The 18,118-nt window shown below is 39.9% G+C and overlaps 1 protein-coding gene across 15 annotated transcripts in view; it reads right to left on the reverse strand.

Annotated features, from left to right (window-relative positions):
• Positions 1-18,118, reverse strand: part of STAU2 (staufen double-stranded RNA binding protein 2) — a 296,212-nt gene that overhangs the window by 131,707 nt on the left and 146,387 nt on the right. For all 15 annotated transcript variants that reach the window (XM_061123495.1, XM_061123488.1, XM_061123494.1 and 12 more), the window contains one exon: positions 2,166-2,473. In XM_061123495.1, coding sequence (XP_060979478.1) covers positions 2,166-2,473 — 308 coding nt within the window. The remainder of the gene's footprint in view (positions 1-2,165; positions 2,474-18,118) is intronic.

Consider the following 18,118-nt stretch of genomic DNA (forward strand, 5'->3'; position numbering starts at 1 on the left):
TCTAAACTATGGTCCAATTAAAACATTTAAGAAATAGAAACAATCTACATGTTTTCTAGCAGGTAAATACACCTGAGAAAGTTACCTATAAAGAAATAGGCTTTAAAACTCTTAACCACAAAGACTCTTCTACTGTGACATTATGAGGATGTGCTAGGCACCTGTCAGGGCATGGAGCCATTTCCCACAGTCTGTTCACCGCACAGCTGCCCGTTGCAGCTTGTCAGCAACACAATATTTCAGATCAACACCAAGCTCGTTTGACCAAAGAAGCACAGTAACGTTTCAAACCATCTGCTTATATTCATTAGTATGTAAAAATCACCATACACAATTTGGAAATGTTTACTCACTTGTCCATAAATAAGAGTGTATTATATCTCAGCATAAACTTTAAAGAAAAAAAAAAAAGGGTCTGAATAGTCAACCCAAATATAGGAGTAACAGATTCTACATTTTGACTAAAGCAAAACTATTTTAAAATTATAGTTGCTGTCACTGCCAAGAATTAACAAATAAATACAAATTTAAAAATTTTAAGTAGTTCTGGCAGCAAAATGAACATCTACCATATAACTTCTCCAAGCAAAAAAATCAATTCAGAGCCTGAATCAATTTGTGCTTTGTTTCTATAAAAATCCAAATGTAGTATTACTTTCGGACATTTTTAGACAACTAGATTTGTAAATAAACAGTGAATTCCCTTCTATCACAGTTTATTTCTAGTTCATCCTATGCACATTACAGATAGAACTAAAAATTGCTTAGTTCTTTTTCTCCAGGACTTTAACTGTGTGAATCAAGGTCCTTTTAAACAGTGATTATTATTCTTAAGGTAAACCACAAAAACAAACCCTAAAATTTTAATTTTTAAATTAAATGATTAAAATTTCAGATGACAGAGCCAAAAACTGCTAACAGCCTTTTAGATTACATATTAATAATCTAATTAAAAACACTAACCACTACCTGGCAAGAGATTGGAAAGAATCAGGTTTCTGTGAAGGGAAACAAACAAACCAAAAAAAAAAACATGCAAAAATTCCACCCCCTCAACCACGTGATCTTCTCTCATATCTAAATTTGAAAAAAATTTATAAATACATGATCATTTTAGACAACACAGACCTTCTAGAGCATTTCTAAAGGAAATTACAGCTTTTGGTCTTAGGGAATAAGACTAAGATGGAAAGGGGCATGAAAATAGTGAACTCTGGGGGGACAGCCTGTTCTTTCCACACACAAGCCCGCCGCTGTTCATCCAGTCCAGTGGTTACAGTTCAGTACAGGATTTTCAAGGCAACTAAGATGTCAAAACACAGGTATTTCCTCTTCCTAGAGTTAACAATTCTTTTAAAAGATCTACCCACAGAGGATTATTGGGTTTTGTTTTTTTTTCCAAAGGGGAACAATGACTAAATGGGGGAGGGAGAGAGTTTCCAGCCCCAAATTCTTATACACAACAAGAGGCCTATAAGCTAGGTGTAGACTGCCCAGTGAAATAGAATTACTGGTACCATCTGAGGTAGGTGCTACCCTAGATGGTTCAAAACACAATCCAGTAAAACAATACATGTTTTTATGCCTCTAACAGCTAGAAAGCATTTATTACTGTTCTAACACCAAGGTTAATGAACTCCTAAGACAACAGACTTCTAGGATGTTGTACCTTAGTGGCATCTCTGAATCATTACTAGCAACAGAATGCCAAATTCAAAAAATTGCTATGAAAGTAAAATCAGCATTAGAAAAACTCAATCTTACTGTAAACTGAGGGAGCACTTAGTGTTTACTAAGACCAAATGTATGAAGGCAGGATCTTTACTTGGGAAGACAGAGTGAAGGGAATAGATGCGCCCAATTGAGACCAATCAGAAGACGGAACAGAGGATGAAAAATGTCTTAAAAAAAAAAAATAGAGGAGGAAGAAAGAAAATGGAGGAGAGCCAGGCAGCAAAAAATAATTACTGGAGAGAATGAAAAATCTTTAAAATGAGACATGTGCACATGGCTCGTTTTTCTGTCCTCTGTGTTCCTAATGATTTACAATGTAAGTGGCATAGAAGTCACGCTAGCAGGCAAGAATGAGCTTTCTGATGGACAGAGATGGAGGACTAGGGGCTAATGAATTGCTTTGTTTTCTTGGTTTTGCTTTTAATTCATACCTGAAAGCCTTGAATCCTTGCTAAATATTCCAGCTGTTTTGAAGGTTGTACTGGAGAACAAGGGGGAGTAGGAGAACTTCCTTTTAAACCTATGGCTTCAGCTGTAGAAGATGTTCCGTTCATAAGGAGTTCCCTGGCAATTGTAGCTGAACTACTCGATGTGGGAGATATACTGAAGAAAGAGCTCGAGGGTTGGTTCATATCTTTGGGTGACAAATAGCCTAGAGTCGTGCCAGAGATTACTTTGTGGCGGCTGGCTTCCATCTCTTGATAAACATCAGGAGACAAATGAAGAATTCCTTTTGGAGCTATAAGTAAAATAAAGGAACATTGTTATTACACTTAAAATAAGTGAAACAGAAACATGTTAGAGCATTAGTGACTCAAGGATTTCACTTGAAACAAGGCAATGAAAAACACTGTTAAGCACCCATCTTCCCCATACTTGCAAAGGCAAATGCAGTCTCCTCTTTGGAGGAGAAAAATGTACATTTCAGTATTTCTAAAAATCATTGGCTTAAAAAAAAAATCACAAAAGTGACTTCAAGGGAAAGCGTATGTGGTGGAGAAGCTATGGAGGAACACGGGTTACTGATGTATAGAAGTGCAATGGGGGTAAGATTAGGAATGTGCAGGGTCTTCAGACTGCAATTTAATATTTTATGATCTCATAGAAGAGACACGAAATCCCTAACATATGCAGCAGTTGATACACAGAGGTAAAATGATGGCTGAGTCAGTCCAAATTATCAGAGCAGAAAACTCATACATCCAATGGCCTGCTGGTATTCCTCTCTCCACAAGGATGTCCCACTGTCAACTCTACCTCACGAACATGTTAAAAACTGACAGAGTATCTTCGTCCCCCAAACTGTCTCCTATCTGGCTTATCTCATCATGATAGGGCTGCCCTGGCGGCTCAGTAATAAAGAATTCGCCTGCCAATGCAGGCGATGTGGGTTTGATCCCTGGGTCAGGAAGATTCCCTGGAGAAAGAAATGGCAGCTCACTCCAGTATTCTTGCCTGGGAAAGCCCATCAACAGAGAAGCCTGGTGGGCTGCCGTCCACAGAGTCACAAAAGAACTGGACACGACCTAGTGACTAAACAACAACATGATACCACCATCCATCTGCTCAGCCGCCCAACCTAGACTCCTGGCAACCAGCTTTAACTCACTCACAAACAAGTAGCCACCGCGTGCAGTCTAGAATGTGCCCTGTCAGCTTATCAAGTGTATTAGCTCAAGTCAGGCCATATGCAGATTCTAACATCAAGTGGAGTGAGCCTGGGGCTGTGTCATCAGTTGGCAGAGTTGTAAACATATTTCCCTTGGCTTCCATTTGTCTGAGAGATATTTCAAACCACTTTTCACATGCTTGTTCTAACATCTTTGGATCAGATATTAACGACTCTCAAATCATGACATGATCTTCTAAAATTACTGATCAGTCACCAGTTTTGGAGAACATGCTCTGAGAAAGAAAACTTAGACCCTTGGTCCTGCCTCTCCCTTTCCCACCACGAACCTCCTGATTCAGGCCCTCAGTGTTTCTGACAGGGCTATTGTAACCATCACTAAAAGTTTCACACTACTGCTCTCCCCAGAGTCCATTTCCCAAAATGGGTCTATACCATAATCCCCAAATATACGGGTTCCATGATAAACACACGGGGGAAATCTTGCAAATTATATCACCCACAACTGTCCCTTCGGGAGGATAAAAACACACGTTAGCACAGTAAAAACTCTGAGAAGTCCAGAAGAAGAGAAATACATTTAACTTGGTTTAAGTCAGGATTTCCCAAATACATATTATATCCAGGCTTCCCATGTAACATTAATAACATCTTAATACCCTAGGAAATGCTAAGGCTAGACATTCTCTTACTTTAAAGTCTTTACTGGCTCTCCATCACTTAAACATCAAATCAGAATCCCTCAGGATGACAAATGAGGCCCTCCGTGCTCTGGCTCCTCCTCACCTCCCCATCCTACTAAAATCTTCATGGAGACCCCATGCTCCACTCATGCAAATATAGTCACACCTCTCCCCATACTCTGGCTTGTCTGATCTCATCACATCTTTATTTCTATTGTTCAGTCTCTTTCTCTCTCACACACACACCCAACCACACACATACAGACAACAGTTAGCCTCCTGCTGTTAGGTTCTAGGCTCTGTGCTAACCAACAGTGTTCTGACCTCAAGTCACCCTCAGTCTCTCAGGAGAGGAAAATGAAAGGGATAAATATCATGGTGTGGCAGGTACCTCTGCAGAGACGGGTTGGGGAGCAGTGGGAATGAGAAGGGAGAAGCACTGGGAGCTCAGGAAAGGCTTCCTAGAGATGGTACTGACAGCACATCCCAAGGGCCAAGGAGGGAGAGAACTGAAGGCAGGGAGAGGCACGAGCAGACCCGGGAACCTCTGCACTGGGGCAAGAAGGGGGAGATGGGGACTGCAACACGGAAAAGTGGAGGCTGGAAGGGGCCAGGCTCCAGGGAACTTCATCCTGATGGTGTTATAACATAAAGTCAGCGAGGGAAAGTTGCCCAGTCGTGTCTGACTCCTTGTGACCCCATGCACTATACAGTCCATGGAATTCTCCAGGTCAGAATACTGGAGTGGGTAGCCATTCCCTTCTCTAAGGGATCTTCCCAACTCAGGGATAGAACACAGGTCTCTGGCATTGCAGGCAGATTCTTTACCAGCTGGGCCACAAGAGAAGCCCAAAACATAAAGGGGTTGCTTTAAAAAATAATTTATATATGGAACTTCCCTGGCATTCCTGTGGTTAGGACTCTACACTTCCACTGCAGGGGGCACAGGTTTGAAACCGGTTGGGAAACTAAGGTTCTACATACTGCATGGCATGGCCAAATGAATAAATACATAAATAAATTATATAGCATAAAATATCATCCTATTTTTACAGATTTAAAGGACTTCCCTGTAGCTCAAATGGTAAAAAATCTGCACGCAATGCAGGAGAGCTGGGTTTGATCCCTGGGTCGGGAAGATCCTCTGGAGAAAGGAATGGCAATCCAGTCAGCATTCTTGCCTGGAGAATCCCATGGACAAAGGAGCCTGGCAGGCTACAGTCCAAGGGGTCACAAAAAGCTGGACACGACTGAGCAACTAATACACACACGTTTTACAGATTTAATTTATACCTTTGCGTTTGTTAGCTTTACATTTAGGAAAATTTTTAACAAAAAAATTTAAAAAGAAAACATAGGCATTGGGGGAAAATTACAGATAAATCTCACTAGCCAGAGTAAATTACTTTTAACATTTTGCTTTAAAAATATACTTTTAGTCTTTTTTCCTATATACTTTTTGTTAATTGAAAAAGCAAGTTAAAAGGCAGAAATACAACATGATCCTTTTCTTATTTATAAAACTATGTATTTCCATTAACAATTTTAAGCTTAAAATTTCATTATATCAGTTGTTTCTTCAAACAATTTCGTATTGCTGGACATCTAATTTATTTCTTTTTTTAAAAAACACAGGGAAACACCTTTTTTTTTAATTACAGCCTTATTCACATGAAAATTGATTTCCTTAACTCAGAAGCAGAACCACTAGTTCAAAGAATATGCTTTTTTTTTTTACACTAACAAATTGCTCTAAATTGGTACAAATGGTAGTAGTTGTGCCAATTTCACACCTCCATACAAATATTTGAAAGTTTCTCCTTCTTATTTCAGTAGTAGATATTATTATTAAAAAATCTTTGCCACTGTTCTCTGTTAGTATAGATAAGTGGCAAAGATTTTTTAAAATAATAATATCTAATATCAAAATAGGGGGAAAAAGGTACTTTTAGCTTCACCCCCTGATATCTGGGGAGGTGAGAGAGGCTGCATATTTGAGGGCTTCCCTGGTGGCTCAGACGGTAAGGATTTGTCTGTAATGCAGGAGACTCAGGTTCGATCCCTGGGTTCAGCAGATTCCCTGGAGAAGGGAATGGCAACCCACTCCAGTATTCTTGCCTGGAGAATTCCATGGACAGAGGAGCCTGGCAAGCTACAGTCTATGGGGTCGCAAAGAGCTGGACATGACTGAGCAACTTCACTTTCACTTTCATGTGTGACCAATGGTTTAATCAATCACGCCTATGTAATAGAACTGCCAAACACCTCCTAAATAAGGAGGTTTGAAAAGCGTCTTGAGTTTGGGTCGTGTCTCCCAACTTTACTGGGACAGACGCTTCTGTACTCCAGCTCCTTTTGAACCCCACCCTGTGTACCTACCTCTTCCCCTGGCTTTCATTTTAAATCTTTTGTAATAAACCCATGATAGTATCTTCCTGAGTTGTGTGAGCTGTTCTAGCAAGTCATCAAACTGGAGAAGGGGGTTGTGGGAACCCCCTAAATTTACACCATTTCGGTCAGGAGTACATATGGGAATATGGGGCTTGTGATTGGCAAAGCAGGGCATCTTGTGAGCCTGAGCCTTTAACTTGTGGGGTCTGCACTGATTCCAGGGAGCAAAGGAACCAAACTGTAGGACACCCTGTTAGTGTCCAGAAAGTTGGAGAATAGGTTGCTATGGGGGAAAAGAATCCCTACACAGTTAGTGTCAGAAATGCAGTAAAAACAGCCGTACGTCAACTCTGATCAAACTAGACACGTACGTGCAGTTTTATGTTCAATTTTATCTCAACAAAGTAAAAACATTTGCCAATTTGATAAGTGAGATGACATATTACTTTTTCATTAGGTGTACCAACACCAGATACAATTCTTATTTAAAGAATAACTTAATGTATGACTCTAAATTCTACACTCAATTTAAGAAATCAAGAAGCTAACAGCATTATTTCAGCAATGTTATTATATAGCAGTAATGGGCTTGCCAATAGCAATATTATCAAGCAACAAAAATGTTCTCCCAGCACTCTGGAGAGGGATTACATCACAGCAGAAGAACTCATGTGGGGTACAGGCTCCCTTATTCCACTGTAAAGCCCGAATTGACTTCATGAATAAAGAAGATTCCTTTCTATGGAGATCAACTAATATAACAGTCACAGAGAGAGAGTCAAGATACATGTAGATATATGCGGTCAACTACCGAATGATTTTCAACATGAATATCAGTAACTGTTTGGATCAGTCACAATTCATTTAGGTTCTTTCTGTTGTAAATTTAAGTCACTTTTCAGTGGGGTAAAGACTTAAAACAAGAAACAAAGAGTAATTTAAGGACTTCCCTGGTGGTTCAGTGGTTAAGAATTCGCCTGCCAATGAAGGGGACACAGGTTTGATCCCTGGTCCAGGAAGATCCCACATGCTATGGGGCAACTAAGCCCATGCACCACAACTACTGAAAGCCTGTGCACCTAGAGCCCACTCTCTGCAACAAGAGAAGCCACTGCAGTGAGAAGCCCGGGCACCGCAACTGGAGAGGAGCCTCCGCTCGCTGCAACTAGAGAGAGTGTGCAGCAGTGAAGACTCAGCCGAGCTAAAAATGAAAACAATAAAAAAGAGTAATTTAAAGTATACATATTTAAGGACTTTCCACTGTCTCCTGAAAAACCATCCATCTCAATTAATACTGCTATTAGCAATGTGTGACTAAACCTGCTTTCTTACACATCTGTCAAAACAGGCTTTAGTTACTCTAAATAATTACTATCACTCTACAACATTTTGTTGTTCTATTAATTAACATTTTTTTTGATTACTGCACAGATAAACTTTCTCTCATGTGACCCACTTAGGCCCATGCCTTCTTTCTTGTTGGTTCTGACCTCAGCTTTGCTCATGGACTTGGAAGGTATTCCCCTGCTCGGCCTTGTAATGTCTGTTCTTTTCACCCTCTATTTGAAGATGTTCTGAACCGTTCTTCCATCATCTACCTCTTGTCCTTGATGTGGCCTTTAATATTCCCGTCTTAGTGTTGTCAATCTGTAACCACTGTACACGGCTGCACTGCAGAGACAACACTGGCCCTGTTCTAGCACTTTACATGCATTATCTCATTTAATTCCCACAACCACCATATGAAATGGATTTTTATTTCTCTAGATTATAGATGAAAAACTGAAGCACAGAAAAGTCAGGAAACACAGCTAACGATATGGATAACATTTAGCAATGCTAGATTTTAACTCCAGGTGGTCTATCACTAGAGCCTGGACACAATACATTAAATGACTTCCTAAAAGAACAAGCAGGGGGAGAAAAGTGCAATGTCCAGCCAGTTCTGAACACCCAGGTTTAATCCAGGAAGTGAACTCCACACCTGAAGTTTACCCAGACTGGCTCCACAGTTGATCCATGCCACCGTGGCTGTTCTTAGATGTTCCAGAGATAGCCTCACCAAAATCTTCCCGAAATTATAGAACGTCATATAGGATTTTAAAAGCTCCAACATGCCAGGCACAGTGACATCCTACAAATGAGGAATGCCAGGCCATGGTGCCCTTTCTACTTGTTTTCCCCACGAGGTTTATGCTTCTCTCAAATGGGTGTGTAAACCCTCTAGCGTGCAAAGCCTCCCACAGCATTTTCCCAGTGCTCCAGTTCTTACTGGAAGAGCTGAAGAGAACATTCTGAGTTGAGATCTCTTAAAAGGTCTTATCCTATGCATAGATCAGCAAACTTAGCAGGACCTTGCCTTTTGATGTTCACTAACATCATAACTCTTTGAGAGGCTGAAGAACATAAATGAGGAGGAACTGGTACTAGGGGTATCAGAACAACAGGGCAAACCAAAGGAGTAAGAAAGATAACGTCACTTCACTGGTACAAGTGGTTAATGTTAGTCTATAAAAATGAGTTTCTCTGCACATCCACGGAATGAATGCATTGTGTGTGCTTCATCATTAAGTCATGTGCAACTCTTTGTGAGCCCATGGAATGTAGCCCACCAGGTTCCTCTGTCCGTGGGACTTCCCAAGTAAGAATAATGGAGTGGGTTGCCATTTCCTTCTCCAGGGAATCTTCCTGACCCAGGGACTGAACCAGCGTCTGCTGCACTGGCAGGCAGGTTCTTTACCACTGAGCCAAGGAATGAGTGCCTGGCTATTGCTTAACAAAATGAACTTGTCACTTTTTATACCAAAGCTTCAAAAGAAAGATCTTACTGTATGTTTCCATAAATCAGCTTGAATCTTGCCACAATACTGTTGGACTAAATGTTTTATTTATAAATACTCAAGTACCCAACAATATTCATCTACTTCTGTCTCAGTGAGATTTTTTGTAAATTTTAATTCACATAAAGGTAAAACACTTTTGTAAATGAACGAAAGCAGAAACAGTGATGACAGGTTCTTCTGATTGAGATTTACGACATGTGGGTAGATGTATGACTGTTTCAATGTAGATACTATCAAGGATGACTCACCAAATGTTAAGAAGAAAGTCAATTGTTTGTATATGGTTTGAAAGCTGAGGGCTTAGAATTATACTCCTCCTCTGACCAGACAGAACATTTTGTTTAGTACTGATACTATCTCAGAAGACAGAGTCCTGCTTCCTAATAGGCATCAATTATCTTAAAACACAACCCAGTTTTGAGGTTTGCCAATTTAGAACTGGGTATCAGAAAAGTTACTTGGTTGTTACTGGAAAAAATAGATTCCTAATGAGGAGCTTCATTTTAACCTTTTCTTGTCCAAAGTTTCAAGTGACAGCCAGGCAGGTATAAATACATTCTGTGACTGGTCTTCTCAATGGTGAAAGTGAAATCCACCTCTCATAGCATTTGCTGTAAAGTCCACCTCTCCTGGCATTTGCTGCTCAGTGAATTTCCCTGGTGTGTCCTGATGGTGGCAAAATTTCGTCATCATTCTAATGTTGAATAAACCTTATTTTTAAGGTATAAAAAAAATTATCATTAAAAAATTCTTAAAACTTGGAAAAATAAACTGCTGGTTCAAAACAGGAAATGTGAGAAAAGGATGAGCAGGTATAGCAAGACTTATCAGTTTGATAGTGATTTTAAAAATCATTTATATGAAAACTCACAAAAATCCAAGTAAGGTCTGTAGCCTAGGCCACTGTATTATTCCTGTGTCAATTTCTTCATTTTGATAAAGTGCTATGATTTTGTAAGATGTCGCCATGGGGAGAAGCTGGGTGATGGGTACACACTTTTTACAGCTTTAAAAAGTTTTAAAACCCAACTACATGAAAGCACTGTTAGGCTGCTCTGGGCATCTCCAGATAGAGGTCCTAGAATAAGGCTGTGCAGAGACCTCAAGGTGGAGAGAACCTTGACAGCCCCAGCTTTGGCCACTGTGTTGCCTAACATGCCGCCCTGGTTCCCTGGGCTCTGGATGCTTGACCTCTGGTTCCATGATAATAAGGAAAAACATGATGGGAGTGTGGGCCTCGTGGTTGGGGTTCTGTTCTTTACCAGGGAAGCACCCATGCCACCAAAGGACAAGTGGGGAGCCTTGGCTCTGAACTTCACCAAGGCTTCCTTGGTGGTTCACTGTAAAGAATCAGGCAGTAATGCAGGTGATCCAGGTTCGATTCCTAGGTCAGGAAGATTCTCCGGAGAAGGAATGGCCACCCATTCCAGTATTCTTGGTTGGAGAATTCCACGGACAGATAATCCATGGTCAATTTGGGGGCTTTCCTGGTGGCTCAGATGGTAAAGAATCTGTCTGTAATGCAGGAGACCTGGGTTCAACCCCTGGGTTGAGAAGATCCCCTGGAGAAGAAAATGGCAACCCACTCCAGTATTCTTGTCTGGAGAATCCCATGGACAGAGGAGTCTGGGGTCACAAACAGTCGGATACAACTGAGCGACTAACACACACACACACTCACATAAGCTGTGATGAGGCTCCCCGGGACCCTGTGGCAGTGCTGGACACAGCCTAGCAGAGAGCTGGGACTTTGATACCACTTCTTGATATCAATGCAGACCACAGGGAGACTGGACTTCTACTCCTACCCAGCAATAATGAGTAGTGTCATAAGAGAAAGAGTGGAGAGTCAGGACATTAATCATTACCTAGAGTTAAAGAGCTTATGCTCTCTGTGATATCAGTGAAGATCATGTAAGGACCAGAATTCCTACTCCACCAAGCAATAACAAGGAATCTACCACCTTGGGCACCAATGGAGGCAGAATGGGGAAACTGAACTAGTTTCAAGTAACCCACAAGGAGTGAGAAAAGAAAGCAAAAGAATAGAAAAAGTAAATAAGATGACAGATTTAAGTCCTAAACATATAATTACATTAAATGTAAATGATCTAAATATATCAATTAACAGGAAACTAGCAAAGTAGATTAAAAACATGACCCAACTACACGCTACCTAAAAGAAATTCACTTCAAATATACTGATATAGGCAAGCTAAGAGTAAAGGATGAGGAAACAAGATGTATATCTTATAAATATTAATCAAAAGAAAGCAGAAAAAAAAAAAGCAAGCAGGACATTCTATTTCTAAATAATGACATATGGAGATCTATCAACCTACCCCAACAAACAGCCATAAGTTATGGATATTAATTTTAAAATACTTTTAAGTCTCTGGAAATTATTCTAAGGGCATATAACAAATAAAACATTCTCCCATGTAATAAAAAACTTGGCTGGACTTTGTCCCCAGTTTCTGGGAGTCAGCTAAGTCCTTAGAATTCTGTGACTGACAGAAGTGTCTTCTTTATTCATGGTGCACCTCTCGGACATGTCAGAATTTATGCCAACAAGATGACTCAGAATAGGGGATGGCTACGTCAGAAAGACCAACCATGTGATTAGAGGGTTGGAGCTTTGAGTCACGTGGCATCAACTGAACCTCTGAGGAAAGAAGAAGGTTGGAGATTGTTATCAACTTCAAGACCAATGATTCAATCAGTTACACCTGTGATATGAAATGCCCACAAAAACTGCACAATTCTGGAAACCGAGTGAACCCCCACCTGGCAACACCCTGTGCATATTACACATCACTGAGTAGGGAGCAGCACGTTCCTGACTTCATGGGAAAGGACATCAGAAAAAGTACACTGCAAGATTTGTGTCTGGGACTCTTCAGATCTTACCCTATGTGTCTCTTCTTTTAGCTGGCTCTGATTTGAATCACTTTTGCTGTAACAATATTGTAATCATAAATATAAGACTTTCCTGAGTTCTGTGGTTCATTCTAGTGAATGAATTATCTTATAATCAGATAATTATCATTATAATTATCTTATAATCAGATAATTATCTTATCTGAAGGGTAGTGCTTTTCAAACTATGGTGTTGAAAAAGACTCTTGAGAGTCCCTTGGACAGGAAGGAAAGCCTAAAGGAAATCAACCCTGAATAGTCTTTGGAAGGACTGATGCTAAAGCTGAAGCTCCAAGACTTCAGCCACCAGAATGAGAAGAGCCAACTCACTTGAAAAGACTCTGATGCTGGGAAAGACTGAGGGCAGGAGAAGAGGGCGGCAAAGGATGAGGTGGTTGGATGGCATCACCAACTCAATGGACATTAGTTTGAGCAAGCTCTGGGAGTCAGTGATAGACCGGGAAGCCTGGCGTGCTGATGTCCACAGGGTCGCAAAGCGTTGGACATGACTGAGACTGAACTGCAAGGGTAGTGGGAAGCCTTGACTATATAGTCAGTTGGTCAGAAGTGAGGGTGGCCCTGGAAATCCTCCCAATAGTGGCTGGTGTCTTTTTTCTTTTAATTCATTTTTGGGCTCCCTGGGTCTTTGTTGCTGTGAGTGAGCTTTCTCTAGCTGCAGAGAGCTGGGGCTGCTTCCTTGCTGCAGTGCACACACTTCTCATTGCAGTGGCTTCTCTTGTTGTGGAACACGGGCTCTAGGTGCGTGGGTTTCAATAGCTGCAGCATACAGGCTCTAGAGTGTGGGCTCAGTATTTGTGGCATACAGACTTAGTTGCTCCACAGCATGTGGGATCTTCCCAGACCAGGGATCGAACCTGTGTCCCTTGTGTTGACAGGAGAATTCTAAACTACTGGACCACCAGGGAAGCAGTCTTGTAGAAGACTATGCCCTTCACCTGTGATAACTAGCCTAGCTCCAGGGTTTGTATCATGAGTCACTGCACCTTTATTCAGGAAAATCTAATAAATCTCAGAAAGAATAAAAGTCTCTGGTACTTGAGCCATGATTCATTCCTTTCACCACCTGCAGCTACAAAGATGGGGCTCTTTTTCTCCTCAATCACCTGTAAGTAATATGGTAACTCACTAGAAGGGCAGGCCACCAGAATTTCTCATTTCCCTCAGCTCCGAGCTGCAGAAGTTAAATTTCTCATGTATATAGCCAAAAAAGTCAGGCAATCCCTTTTTACACCCAGCCACCACTCACACAGTGAAAGCTGAGAGCACTTGAGAACTGACTGCTCTCTCCTCAGCTTGCTTATGGGATGGAAGTTCACATCAGAAAAGGCAAACCAAGAATACCAGAGACTACCTCCCCTGACCAACACTCTGCTCACAGAGCAGCAGTGTCAATCTCAAAGAAGTGGGCCACTGTCCCCATTCCTACTCCAGAACAGTAGCTCAAAAATTCTGCACAGGGTGAGGTAGTCCATAAGAACAGAGCTCTGAAGTTTTCCCAAAGGAACTGACTTTATTTTAAATAGGATGTAGGAAAGTTCAAGCCTAGGGGCGCTCAGTCATGCATAACTCTCTGCCGGCCCATGGACTGGAGCCCACTAGGCTTCTGTGTTCATGGGATTTGCCAGGGAAAGATACTGGAGTGGGTTGCCATTTCCTCTTCCAGGGGTTTTTCCCGATCCAGGGATCGAACCCAGGTCTCTTATGTCTCCTCCATTGGCAGGCGGGTTCTTTACCACTAGCACCACCTAGGAAGTTCTACTGGAGGTTTTGGTAGTAAGTAATTCACAGCCAATGAGCTCTAGCAGTGAGCTCCAACATAAACCAGCTAATTTCCCAGAAAGAACCAGGGAAAGAACTAAGAAAAGTGCCTCTAGGGACTGAACAAACCTGAAATACTGGTCTCAAAAACTATCCTGAAAAGGGACTCAAACTTAATTGTATCCAAATGAGAGCACTTTATGGTTTTATGCCAACAATCAGCAGGACTTCCCAGGTGGCGCCAGTGGTAAAGAACCTGCCTGCCAATGCGGGTTCCATCCCTAGGTAGGGAAGATCCCCTGGAGAAGGGCATGGCAACCTGCTACATTAATCCTGCCTGGAGAATCTCATGGACAGAGGAGCCTGGTGGGCTATGGTCCATAAGGTCGCACAGTCAGACATGACTGAAGTGACTTAGAACACAGGCACGTGATCAGTGGAACCAAACAGCTGAGTGTCGTGTCACAAAACAGGCAAAAAGTTTATCAGACTACAGTGAGAAAGAGTAAAAGAGAGCCCTACTAAATCTGTCATTCCATGTGACTATGAGCATGTTAAAGATGCTCCCTCTGAGAGGTGACATCAGAGGCTTCATTCTGCAAGAGAAATAAACTTCATAAAAAAGTCCAGCTTTTCCTCTGAAATCAGGAACAAGGCAAGAATTTCCCATTTTTGACACTTCTATTCAACAAATACTGGAAGTGCTAATCAAAGCAGTTAGGCAAGAAAAGAAAAAAAAAAAAACCCCACAAATTGGAAAAGAAGTAAAATTATCTCTATTTGCAGATTATATGATCTTATATGTAGAAAACATGAAAGATTCCACACAAAAAAAAACCTGCTTAGAACTAATATATGAATTCCAGCAAAGTAGCAATACATGAAATCTACAGACAAAAATCACTTGTTTTTTCCATACATGAATGATAAACAATCTGAAAAGAAAATTACAAAAACAATTATATTTACAAAGGCATCAAAAAGAATAAAATATTTAGCAATTCTCTTAACCAAGAAAGTAAAACTTTCATACTGAAAATTATAAAATACTGCTGAAAGAAATTAAGGAACACACAAATGAAAAGAAATCCTGTGTTCATGGATTGTGAAATGTGTTAATAATATTATTAAAATGTTCATACTACCATAACAATTTCTAGATTCAATGCCATCCCTATCTAAATCATAGAGGCATTTTTTACAGAAAAATTTTTAAAAAATCCTAAAATTCATAGAGAACTATAAAGGACCTTGAATAGCTAAATCAATCTTGAGAAAGAAGAAAAAAGCTGGAAGCATCACACTTACTGATTTCAGAATATATCAGAAAGCTGTGGAAATCAACAACACAAGGATACTAGCATAAATACTGACATACAGACCAACGGAACAGGTTAGAGAGCCTAGAAATAACATGCTTTATGGTCGAGTGATCTTCAACAGTGGTGCCAAGACTACACAATGAAGAAAGAACAGTTTTCTTTAACAAATGGGGAAACGGAATATCCACATACAAATGAAGGGAACTGGATCCTCAGTCTTACGCCACACACAAAAATCACCTCAGAATGGGTTAAGGACTTAAGACCCCAAACTGTAAAATTACTAGACGAAAACACAGGGCAAAAGTTTTACAACACTGGTCGAGGTAATGATTTCTTAGATGTGATACCAAAAGCACAGGCCAAAAAAAAGAAAAAGAAGCAAAAACAGACCAGGTGGAACAATGCATACTAAAACGCTTCTACACAGAAAAGGAAACAATGAACAGTGTGAAAGGCAATTTAGGGGCTGACAGAGATATCTGCAAACCATCTATTTTGTAATCAGTTAATATCCAAGATGTATAAGGAACTTCTATAATTTAACAGCAAGAAAACTAATCTGGTTAAAAATATACAAAGAAAGGACTTAGATAGACATTTCTTCAAAGAAGACATATGAATGGTCAATAGATATGAAAAGATGCTCAACATCACTGATGAGCAGAGAAATAAATGCAAAAAGCAACACCATAAGGCAGTATCGCTTCACACCTGGTAGGACGGCCATCTTTTTTAACAGAACTGAAATAAGAGCCGACAAAGATGTGGAAGAAACTGGAGCCCTTGTGCACTGTTCGTGGGAATATAAAATGGTATAGCCACTATGACTGGAGCTACCTCAAAGAGTTACAAAGAGAATTATCACATGAAATAGCAATCTCATTTCTGGGTATTTACCCAAAAGAACCTGATAACAAGTTCTCAAAGAGATATCTGCACTCTAGTGTTCACTGCAGCATAGTTCACAAAATTCAGGAAATGGAAACAATCTAAATGCCCATCAATGGTTGAATGGATAAAGAAAGTGTGATTTATACACACCATGGAATATTATTTAGTCATAAAAAAGAATGAAATCCTATCATTACTCAACAACATGAATGAACCTTGAGGAGTTGATGCTAAGTGCTATAAGCCAGTCATAGAAGGACAAAACTATTTGATTTCACATAGAAGAGGTATATAAAGTAGTCAAACTCATAGAAACACGAAGCACAATGATAGAGGGGAAATGGGGAACTGCTTGCTGTTCACCGAGTACAGAGTTTCAGTCAGACAAGATGAAAAAGTTCTCGAGATTTGCTGTACAACACTGTGCTTGCAGCTAACAATACTGGATTGTACACTTAAAATTATTAAGAGGAAAGATCTCATGTTATTTTTTATCACAATAAAAAAATAGTAAAATTTATAGCAAATATCCCACATTCCAACAATGAACAACTGTAATTTGAAATTAAAAACACAATACCATTTACATTAGCACTGCCCCAAAATGAGATATTTAGGTATAAATTTAACAAAATATACACAGATCTGTATGACGAAAACTCTGATGAACAAAATCATGAAAAACTAAATAAATATTCCATGTTCATGGATAAAAAGACTCAATATTGTAAAGATGTCAGTTCTTCCTAACTGAACCTATAGATTCAACAAAATCGCAACCAAAATCCCAGCCGAGTTGTTTTATGGATATCAACAAACTGATTCCAAAGTTTATATGGAGAGGCAAAAAACCCTGTAAAAGGCAACACAATACTGAAAGTGAAGAATAAAGTTGGAGGATTGATGCTACCTGACTTCAAAGCTTACTCCAAAGCTATGGTAATCACGATAATGTGGTGTAGGTGAAAGAACAGACAAACATACAATGGAACAGAAGAATGAGCCCAGAAACGGACCCCTAAGTACAGCCAACTGATCTCTGATAAAGGGACAAAGGCAACACAATAGAACAAAGGTAGTCTCTTCAACAAATGATGCTGGGGTAACTGGACATGCACATGTAAAAAAAAATTAATCCAGACACAGACCTTATACCCATCACAAAATTCATAGAAATAAATGTGGAATTCAAACCTATGAAGCTCCTAAAAGATAACATAGAATATCTAGATGACCTTGAGTATGGTGATGCCTTTTCAGATACAACACCACAGATCCATGAAAAAAATAACTGATAAGCTGGGCTTTGTTAAAATTTAAAATATCTGCTCCACAAAAGACATTATCAAGAGAATTAGAAGAGAAGTTACAGACTAGGAGAAAATACTTGCAAGAGATACATTTAATAAAGGTCTATTATCTAAAAATATTTTATGAGGGACTCTTAAAACAGAAAAATAAGATATCAATCCATTTTAAAAATGAGCCAAAAACCTTAACAGACACCTCACCAAAGAAGATACAAAGATGGCAAATAACCATATGAAAAGACGTTTCACATCATAAGTCATCAGGGAAATGCAAACAAAAACAAACAGATATCACTACGCAACTGTTTGAATGGCTAAAATCTGAAGCAATGACATAACCACCAAGTGTTGGTCAGAACATGGAGTTAAAGGACTCTAACTCATTGCTGACAGGAAGGCAAAATGGTACAGCCACTCTGGAAATTCATTTGATGGTTGCTTAAAAAACTAAACATACTCTTACTAACATATGTTTCCTGGTATTTAATCAAAAAAGTTAAAAACTTATGTCCACATAAAAATCTGCACACAGATGTTTATAACAGCTTCATTCATAATTGCCAAAACTTAGAAGCAACCAAGATGTCTCTCAGTAGGTGAATAAACTGTGATA

The sequence above is a fragment of the Dama dama genome, chromosome 21 (assembly GCF_033118175.1).
Source record: "Dama dama isolate Ldn47 chromosome 21, ASM3311817v1, whole genome shotgun sequence".
NCBI lineage: Eukaryota > Metazoa > Chordata > Mammalia > Artiodactyla > Cervidae > Dama > Dama dama.